The sequence below is a fragment of the Crocuta crocuta genome, unplaced genomic scaffold, assembly GCF_008692635.1.
Source record: "Crocuta crocuta isolate KB4526 unplaced genomic scaffold, BGI_CrCroc_1.0 scaffold334, whole genome shotgun sequence".
Classification (NCBI taxonomy): Eukaryota; Metazoa; Chordata; class Mammalia; order Carnivora; family Hyaenidae; genus Crocuta; species Crocuta crocuta.
The window spans coordinates 599,457-610,044 of record NW_027533260.1 but is presented as its reverse complement, the minus strand read 5'-3'; the positions used below and the strand labels follow the sequence as shown (position 1 = coordinate 610,044).

General features: G+C 43.2%; 1 protein-coding gene and 1 pseudogene across 1 annotated transcript in view; both read right to left on the bottom strand.

Annotated features, from left to right (window-relative positions):
- Positions 1-1,011: 1,011 nt before the first annotated feature.
- On the bottom strand, positions 1,012-1,391 carry LOC144217635 (large ribosomal subunit protein eL34 pseudogene; annotated as a pseudogene).
- The window catches only part of LOC144217620 (zinc finger protein 649-like), a 50,004-nt gene continuing 40,778 nt past the window's right edge, over positions 1,363-10,588 (bottom strand). Inside the window, exon 8 of the mRNA XM_077747249.1 lies at positions 1,363-1,415. Within this exon, the coding sequence (XP_077603375.1) occupies positions 1,363-1,415 (53 nt within the window). The remainder of the gene's footprint in view (positions 1,416-10,588) is intronic.

Sequence of the window (10,588 nt, the reverse complement as noted above, 5' to 3'; positions counted from 1 at the left end):
AAATCTATTAACACTGTGTATCACCCCACTTGTTTAGGCCTTCTTTAATGTCTCTGAATAAAGTTACTGAATCATGTTTCTTATAAAAGTCTTATACGTTTTTATAACATTCATTTCATAATACTTGAAATTTTAAATGCTCTTGTAAATGATATTTTATAATTTCATTGTTTACCTCTCTGTTGGTGATATATAGAAATACAATTGATTTGTACATTGATAAATTGTCTTATTAATTCTAATCATTTTTGTCTAGACTACGTTCTTGTAAAATTTTAAAACGTTTTCTTTTCCCACTGCCTCAACATCCCCCAAAACAGGTTCAGAGTATGTCTATCAGGGGACCAGATGTATCCTTGTAATAGGGTTGGCCCCTGCATGAGTTTCTCTTCCTACTCTCACCTGTGATCTACTGTCATTCAAACCCACCCCTGAAATCTCCTCCAGTCTTTTCTTGTGTACTCCTGCAATAAGGCACTTAATGGTGGGTACTTCCTGATCCTCAAAAATAGGGGGTACCTCTTGACCCTCAACAAGGGCATTTACTCATTACCCTTGCTCTCATCCCATCTACTTGGCTAAAACTGAACCTTTAGCACTCTCTCCTGAGGGACCTCTCAGCAAGTAGTGACTTTGTGTCTCAGGACCTGCAAGTTGATAAGCTGTTTTTCCAGCACCTTTCCTGTGTCCCCTCTCGTGCCTGCACCTGGCTGACCACCCTAAAAGAACATACAGCAATTATTCTAGATTTTTACAAAAAGTCATATCTTTTTTTCTCAATTTGAGAGAGAGAGAGAGAGAGAGAGAATCCTAAGCAGGCTCCACACTCAGCACACAGCTCAACCAGGGGCTTGACACCATGACCCCAGGATCATTACCTTGGAATCATGACCTAAGCCAAAATCAAGAGTCAGACACTGAACGGACTGAGCCACCCAGGTGCCCCAAAAGGCATACTATCTTTAAATACTAGGTTTCCCCCATCTTTTTCCATTTTTAAAAGTCTTTTTTTTTTTACTCAAAAAAGCTTCATTTCTTTATTTAGCTTTCTGACTCTGTGCTTGTGCCTTCAACACTTTCACAACGATTTTCTGCTCTTCAATAAGGAAAGCACGCTTGATCCTCTCGCAAACACACTTGGCACACATGGAACCACCATAGGCTCTGCTGACATGTTTTTTCGTTTTAGACAACCTCATAAGAACTTTAGGTCTCACAGCACGAACTCCTCGAAGTTGGCCTGGGCACACGCCACATGCAGATTTTGGTGCTTTCCCAACTTTCTTGGTATAAAGGTAAACGATTCTGTTACCCGGGGTTCGGGACAGCCTAGTTTTGTTAGAGGCTGTATTGTAGGACAGCCTATGACAGTATGTCAAATGCTGGACCATTCTGAAGACGTACTGACACCGTCCCTGGAAGAGGAAGAAGGAAGTACTTGCAAGTTTAAAGGTTCATTTTTAAAAGTTTTTAAATTTTATTTAATCTCTACACCCAGTGTGGGGCTTGAAGTCATAACCCCAAGATCAAGAGTTCCATGCTCTTGTAACTGAGCCAGCCAGGAAATCCCTTTTCCATTTTAAACCTTTATTTTTTCTCCCTGTTGCACTGGGTGAGACCTCCAGTCTAATGTTGAAAGGGAGTGATGGTGCAGCATTGTCTTCTTGCTTATTTCAGGTTTTTTTTTTTTTAAATTTTATTTTAGAGAAAGAGCATGAGCAGGGGAGAGGGGCAGAGAGAGAGAGAATATCTCAAGCAGGCTCCACGCTCACCTTGGAGCCCAAAGAGGGCTCAATCTCACAAGCTTGGGATCATAACCTGAGCCCAAATCAAGAGTCAGATGCTCAACTGACTCAGCCAACCAGGTATCCCACTTCTTGCTGATTTCAAAGTTTCTCCTTTAAGCATGAGGTCTACCAAAGATTTCTGTAAACTTCCTTTATAAAATTAAATCATGCCTATGTAATTAAGTCTCCATTAAAAACAAAATCCATAAACAGGGTATCTGGGTGGCTCAGTCAGTAGAGCATGCAACTCTTGATCTCAGGGTTGTTGAGTTCAAGCCCCATGTTGGACACAGGGCTTACTTTTTAAAAAATCCATAAACTATATAGAGCTTCCAGGTTGGGGAACATATGCACATGCCAGAAGGGACAGAGCTCCTGAACTGGGCATCCTTCTGGGCCTCACCCTGAGGCCAGACCCAAGTGGATGATGATTTGTTCACTTAGCCTCATTGACTTTTTAACGGTTCAGGGACATCTTGGCTGTTTGGAGGAGTTTTCAGGGGTTTGCAGCAAAAAAAACAAATTCCCTGGGCAAGGAAAAAGGGATCCAGCAAAAGGGACTCCAAGGATATCTCTAGCAAAGGGAGAATCTGGAAAAGTGACATTGGCTCAGGGAAAGCTTTCCAGGGCTATCTCCGTGAAGGGTTCTGGACCATTGAAAACGCTGCGAAGAAGGGGCGCCTGGGTGGCTGAGTTACATGTTTGACTTCGGCTCAGGTCATAATCTCATGGTTCAACATTAAAAATTAAAAAAAAAAGAAAATGATGGTAAGGGTGTTTACTGGAAAGGGATAAACAGGGCTTCTGGAATGTTCTATTGCTTGATCTGAGTGGTATAGCATAGTTGTTCACACATGGGTGTTGCCATTTTATGTTAAACTGTGTGTGTGTGTGTGTGTTTAATATACTTTTCTGTATGGCATATTTTACAATACAAATATTTTAATAATTGTACATACTCCACTTTACACAGCTGGCAATCAGGTAGAATGAATAGATTTTTAGTTACAGGCAACAATTACCTTCACTTTTATGAATACTTCATGGAAACAAATAGCTTAAACATACCAAAAGAGACGATTGTGTTTGGGATGTCTGGCCGGCTTCGTCGGTGTAATATGTGACTCTTGATCTTGGGGTTGTGAATTCAAATCCCACATTGGGTGTAGAGATTACTTAAAAATAAAATCTTTAAGGGGTGGTTGCCTGGGTGGCTCAGTCAGGTGAGAGAGTTTGACTCTTGGTTTCAGCAGGTCATGATCTCAAAGTCTGAGTTCAAGCCCTATGTGAGGCTCCACACTGACAGTATGGAGCCTGTTTGAGATTTTCTCCCTCACTCTCTGCCCTTTCCTACTCATGCTCTTGCTCACTCTTTCAAAAAAAAATCTTTTTTTTAAAAAAAAAGAGGGGCACCTAGGTGGTTTGTTGGTTGAGCGTCTGACTTCAGCTCAGGTCATGATCTCACTGTCCATGAATTTGAGCCCCACATCAGCACAGAGCCCATTTTGGATCTTCTGTCCTCCCTCTTTTTTCCCCTTCCCTGCTTGTGCTCTCTCTTGCTCTCTCAAAACTAAATGTTTTTTAAAAATGTAAAAAATAGAGGGGCGCCTGGGTGGCTTAGTCGGTTAAGCATCCGACTTTCGCTTAGGTCATGATCTCGCGGTCGTGGGTTTGAGCCCCGCGTTGGACTCTGTGCTGACTGCCAGCTCAGAGCCTGGAGCCTATTTCAGAGTCTGTGTCTCCCTCTCTCTCTGACCCTCCCCTGCTCACGCTGTCTTTCTCTCTCTCTCCTAGAAATAAATATATATTTTTTTTAAATGTAAAAAATAGAGAATTCTGTTTAGCCATAACCAAGTATCTGGCCCAGGAAGCTCATGTTAAAAGGGCACTATCCTAAGAGCTATCATTTTCTGCTCTTTTCATTTACCTGCGAGATCTTGAGTGCTGAGCTCAATTGTTTCAGTCTTTTTACAGAGGCATTAAAGGACTCCGGTCTTCAATTTGCCCAACCTAAAGGACTATGGTTGTCCGGCCCCAAGTCCTAGTAACCATGTGGAAGCTAATACAGTAGGGCCTGATTCTGAACATGGTCATATTATTTTTAAATCTCATGAAGGTCATATGATTAATAAAGCTCAATTAGCTTTGGCTTTGGGGGCTTCCTGGTCCCAGGAAGCTTCACTATGGCTTTCTAGTCTGACACCTGCATTGAAGCAAGGTTTCTCTTTTTAAGCTTACTGGTATTCTTCAGTATCTGGCCCTTATTCTTTTCCAAATACCATCCTATCAAAGGATTAGTGTCAGGAAGACACTGTGGTTTGTAGGAGATTATCTTTTATTATTAGAAGATTCAAGTTGAGGCCTCCTGGATGGCTCAGTCGGTTGAGCATCTGACTTCGGCTCAGGTTCATGAGTTTGAGCCTGCATTTGGCTTGCTGTTGTCAGCACAGAGCCCTCTTCACTTCAGATCCTCTGTCTCCCTCTATCTCTGCTCCGCCCCCACTTGTGTTCTCTCTCTCTCTTAAAAATAAATAAAAGAAGATCCTGATTGAGGTGTTTGGCAGTAAAGGATCATATATCTGCAATCTTACTTTCAAATAGTTCAGTCAAAAGTAGTAAATGGGGAGGTGCCTGGGTGGCTCAGTTGGTTAAGCATCTGACTTTGGCTCAGGTCATGATTTCATGGTTTGTGGGTTCGAGCCTCATATCAGGTTCTCTACTGTCAGTGAGGAGCGTGCTTCAGATCCTCTGTCCTTCTCTCTCTGCCTCTCCCCCATTAATATTCCCCCCCCAATAAATGAACATTTTAAAAAATGCTTATTTTAAAAAAGTAAGTAGCAAATTGGATAACAGAGATGGATAGATAAGTATAAGATAAATAAAGCAAATATGACAAAATGTAACATTTATTGAATTTATGTGATGTATGTAATGGTATTCACTGTACTATTTTTGAGTTTTTGTATGTACATAAAGATTTTTATGATAAAAAGCTTCGAAAACTACTAGTCACTGATTTTGGATAATATGTAACTGATTCTCCTTAGGGTGCTTGTTTGCAGTTGGAGGAAGTGGGAGAAGAAAGTAGATTTTTCTGTCATAACTTAGATTACTGGTAGAAATCAGCACTCATCTGGAAGAACACATTCTAGGGAATGTGTGCTCTCATCTCTAGGGAGAAGCAGGGTTTCTGTTTGGCTTCTTGGATTGAAAGCCTGTAGGGAAGGTAATGTGTTGATGCTACTTGGAGTATGTGAGTTTCCTGGATGTATAGAGTGTTTTCATCAAATTTGGAAGTGTTTGTCATTATTTGTTCAAATATTCTTTCTGCCACATATTCTCTCCCCTCTTCTCGGGATTCCATTGCATATGGTGGTATGTTTGAGGGTGTGCTATAGATCTCTGAGGCTCTGATCACTACCTTTTGCACTTTTTTTCCTACTTCACTTTTTCCTTTTTCTCACAGCAGATAGTGTTTATTGATCTTTCTTCATGTTGGCTTACTCTGTCTTGTGACAGCTCAAATTTGCTTTGACCCCCTCTAGTAAATTTATCATTTTTATCTTTTTGTTGATATACTCTATTTAGTAAAGAACTATTATCGTATTTCCCTTTAGTTCTTTAGTTTTATGTTCCTTGAACACACTTATAACACCTGATATATGTCATTGTGTATGAGGTCTGACACAGAAGACCCCTCCAGGACACTTTCTATGGACTACTTTTTTCCTTGTGTATGGGCCATACTTTCCTGATTCTTTGTGTATCACAAATTTTTGTTGAAACTAGACATTTGAGATAATATAAAGTTGTCACATTGGGTATCGGATTCCCCTTTGCTTAATGGTTTGTTGCTGTTACTGTTTTGCAATTTGTGTGTTTGGTGACATTCCTGGACTAGTTCAGTAAAGTCTGTTTTCACTGTAGAATGTGGTCACTGAAATCTCTGCCGGTTATCAGATTAGTCTGAGATTTCCTTAGCTGCCTTGGAAGTCTTCCCCTTTTGCCAAGAGTAACTTGTGTGTTGAGACACCACTTCAAAGCTGAGGCAGTTTACAATTTGGCAGTTTACAATTAATTTCATCAATTATTTCAAAGAAAAAAATCACAAAGCACTGAGAAAATATAAACATTTATGCATTATTGTATTTGATTGCCTTCTAAGTGAAGCTGAAAGCCTCTACATGGCTAAGACAAAGTCATATAGATCTTTTTATCATCAGCATCTTGGGTACATGTCTGTCACGTTCTAGGCATCCATATATCTTTGTTTGAGTAAGTGAATAACCAGATTCTTTGAAGAATAGAGAAATTGTTGTGAATGCATCATTAGCAACTTGGGATTTTTTCCCCCACCATTTAAGAGCAGAATCTTGGTCCTTGGAGATCTCGACACAACAATATCGGGGGGCTGAGGGTGGGATAACATGCTGCCAGAAAGGTGGTGGTGTGCCACTGCCAGACAGGAGACTTGAACAAAACGCTGTAAGTTGTAAGGATAGAATTGGTGAAGTAAAAAAATATGAAGGTGCTTGCTAGAAGCAGGATGGCATGAGTGGGCCTCCCCTCTGGTAAGAATCTATGGGTGTTTGTTTTTTTTTTAATGTTTTTATTTATTTCTGAGAGAGAGGAAGACAGCACAAGCAGGGACGGTCAGAGAGAGAGAGAGGGAGACACAGAATCCGAAACAGGCTCCAGGCTCTGAGCTAGTTGTCAGCACAGAGCCAGACGTGGGGCTTGAACCCATGAACCGCGAGATCATGACCTGAGCCGAAGTCGGACGCTTAACCAACTGAGCCACCCAGGCGCCCCTGTGGGTGTTTCTGAGGGTGGGAATGTGCCTCACTCTCTGGTGGTGTCTGTGAAGGAGAAGTACCATGTAAACATTGCCCCCAATCATGATTCCCATGAAGATGACATCTGGGAAAGTCACTAGAATTGTGTATTTATAGAACTAGGTGTTTCGGTAGTTTTAGAAGAGCACAGTCCATAATCCTATATGTGGGTAGAATTGTGAATAGCCTGAGGAGCTTCTAAATTTATGGGATCAAAGATGTTTATCAGCAGGTTGAAGATCCAACATAGAAACAAGGAAGACCCGATGTTTTTCCTAGCTCTTTCTTTGAGGTCCATCCACCCGCTGGCTCTGGGGCTGATGGTGACTTCCTGAAAACTGCTCAGGAGGGAAGTGGTGCAAAGAGAAAGGTCTCGGGCCATTCTATGGATATAATAGACAAATTTACACCCAGTGTTGCTCAGGACACGTGTTACTGGGAGTATACACCCAGTATACTGATACACCAGTATCATCTGGGAGATCCCCTTGAAGACAAGAACCAAGAAGTTGGCCACAGCCATGTTGGTGAGAACCAAGTGTATGGGCCTCAGGGCATGGTCAGTACATGATGTGGAAGCATAGGATGAGAGAAGAAAGATATTCCCCAGGACTCCAATCCCAGCCTGGACCAAGAAAAGTAGAGTCAGGATCAAGTTGCCAAATGTCATTCTCTTTGGATTGTGGGAAGAAGCAGTTCAGCAAAGAGCCTGAAGGTCATGAAGTTAGAACTCAGTGTGACAGCACTAGTTAGATTTGTTCCAATATTTCCAGCTCTAATAGGGGCTCGTGCATCCTTAGCAACTCCCCTTTCTGGGGATGGAAATCACATTTCTGGGAAGGTCACTCGACACCAGTGAGCTCAAAATTGTCCCTCAGAGTAGCCATCTTGGTATGTTTCTGCTTATGTTCATATAACCATTCAAGATAGTTCATTATTTAGTCTACTTCCCAAGTCCTTGAGTGTACATGTCCAGGACATAACTGCAACTCCAAATGAGTGGGTTCTAAAGATTAAATGAAGAGTAGCATGCGAGATTAGGTAGAAAAAATATACAAGTCCTATGAGCTATGGAGTAGTTCTATCAGAAATTAAAATATACTTTGAAGTCTCTGTAATTAAGAGTGTTGTACTTGCCCACAGACAAACGGATCAGGGGAGCAGATGAGAGCAGAAAGATAATTAAGATAACGAAGATAAGAAAGATAAACAAATCTGTTAAAATGAAATGCTCCATATAAATATTAGAAAATGTAAAACCTGGGAAAATGCATTCTAACGGACTCAAAATCAAAAAGCAATAAAATATCAATGAAGTCAACTACACAAAAGATTAAAAGCAAAAAGTCTTCCTGGCCAAAACACTATCAGTAAAGTAAAAAAGAAAGAGCGGTTTCTGCTTCTGGTAATAGCTGAGCAACTCCCACTGAACCAGCTCCTTTGCAGATAACTACCATAGACCCCAGACAGAGTATTTTGTTTTAAATGACTGACTAAAGAGTTGGTTCACTAACGAGGAAACAACAAGAAGCAGATCTTGGAAGGGGGTTGACACTTGGAAGAACTATGGGTTTTCCTTTTTTTTTTTTTAATGTTTATTTTTGAAAGAGAGAGAGAGTGCACATGGTCACAAGTGGGGGGGGCAGAAGTGGGGGAGACAGAGGATCCAAAGTACGCTCTGCACCGACAGTAGAGAGCCTGATGCGGGGCTCGAACTCATGGCTCAGACTCACGAGCTGTAAGATCATGACCTGAATGGAAGTGAGCCGCTAAGCCTACTGAGCCACCCAGGCGCTCCAGGTTTTCCTCTTTTTTCTTTCTTTCTTTCTTTTTTTTGTTTTAATGACACTGTTTCTGAGGTTCAGGTTGTAGCTGGCAACATGCAAAACGCCTAAAGCCAAACAGATCTTCATAGTCCTGTTCATCTAAAGAACCGGAAAACAAAGTTCAGGAGGATCACAGAAGCTGCAAAGTAAGGAAGTCTGTGAAAAAAGAAAGCCATGAAGGTGGTACTGTAGATTTGGATGTAACCTCTATCCAAGGCTCTGGCTGGCCCCTGAATATCAGTAAACAATCCGAAATTACTAAACATACAAAGGCACATGAAAATGTAGCCCATGCTCAAGGGGAAAAAAAAGTAACCAATGGAGACTAAACCCTAGATGACCCAGATATTGAATTGGCTGACAAGGATTTTAAAACAGATTTGATAACTGTGATCAGGGTAGTAAAGGGAATTTCTCTTCATTTAGTCCCTTGGTCACAGTTACAACAGCAGGCAGGTGGCCTCCATGGGAGATGCAGCGGGTCAAGGGCACGGCCCTGGCTGAGTGGGCCGAGCGGGACCTCCTCGGGCTCAGCCTTGTTCTCCGGCTGGGCTGTGGAGGGGAGCTAAAGGGACCCTGCCTGCAGTCCTTCAGTGGACATCTCAGCAGCAGGTGTGGGGGGGGCGGGCAGGGGAGCTGGCTGAGAGTACAGGAGAGAGCAAGATGGAATTGGTAAGTCAATATGGAGAGTCACACAGAGACGGGGTGAATCTGATGATATGGCTGCCAGCTGCATGTCTATCTTACTGCAAAATGCTCGCTCTAGAATCATGCAGAAGGGACCTATGACTACTATTTGCTAGAGATTTCCTGTGTATCAGCAATGCCACCCTTTCAGTCACTCTACTTAGTGTGCAGAGAGCCCCTGCGTTTCTATCCCTGGCTCACAGGTTGGGACGTTGAGACACACGGTCAGGAACTCCCAGTCCCTCAGTCTGTGGGAGGCTGAGTCAGGAATTGAAAAAAAAAAAAAAAAAGCTGCTCCTCTTTCCAAAGGCTGGACTCTTAGGCTATCACAAGCCACACCCATCCACTTTTCCAGCTCCATTCCAGATCCGGAAATCTCTCTGGGGGGCGGTCCTGGCACAGCGTGAGTCTGTGTGTGTATGCATGTGTAGAGAACTGGGGCCCCAACTAGAGTCTGAATGTTCACCCCAAACTCTTGACATCAAATTTATCAACTGCTCCGAGTCCAGTTCTCAGTGGTTTGAGCCAAAGAACCCCGTTGTCTGCACTCTTAAGGGAAAAGAGGAGGGAGAATTGCAACTCTTTCCCCTCAGGGTGGTTTCAGCCTCAGCAATGTCTAGCCCCCGTCCAGCCTCGTACCCATGACCATCCCTGCCTACTGTGGGGTCTCCATGGTTACGCTGTCCCACCACTCTGTCAGCCCAGAAAGGAATCCAGAGCTGAGGCAAAGCTGTCCCGGGACGCAAGGGGAAAACTGCTGTCCTGTCCAGTCTGTACCTGCCCTCCCCGCCGTCCCTCCTCCCCCCGGACATTTCCTCCCATACCTTATCCAAGTCTGAGCCATCACGAGACACTCAACAGGGCTGTTATTGGAACCGGCAGCAGGTTGGTGGCCATCAGTAAACATAGGCCCAGTAGAACCAGAGAAGTTATACGTCTTGAGATTCCCCAAGTTCATTTCCCCCCATGAGCTACAATTACCCTATCACCTGCGAGGTACTGATACCTTCTGCAAAGGGACCGTGGTGCATCTGCAGAGAAGCTGTAAATGTTAGTCCCAAGACAAGTCAGCATCAGCAGTTCCTGGGGAGTATTAAGATGTAGGCTAATTAACAGCAGGTGCAGCTTCGAGAAAACTTTGCTGAGCCCACTTCAGTGAGCCCTGTGTCTAAGGGAGTGCGGGACAGTCAGGACATTCCCAGCTCTGTGCTGAGGAAGGTCCTACAGGGGTCTGCAAAGTGTATCATCATTCCTAGGTCCTGTTTCCACTCTAAGGTCACAGTGAGGAGCTGTGTCACATACACACTAGACTGAGTTCTAGTGGTTCACCTAGTGGTTAAGGGTGTGACCTCTGCTGAGAGTCTGAGTCACCCAGACATTGGGAAGACAAGTGCTATCGCCATCTTCCTGTAGGGACCCTGGCCATTGCTGCCAGTGCCACCCGCCTCTCAGG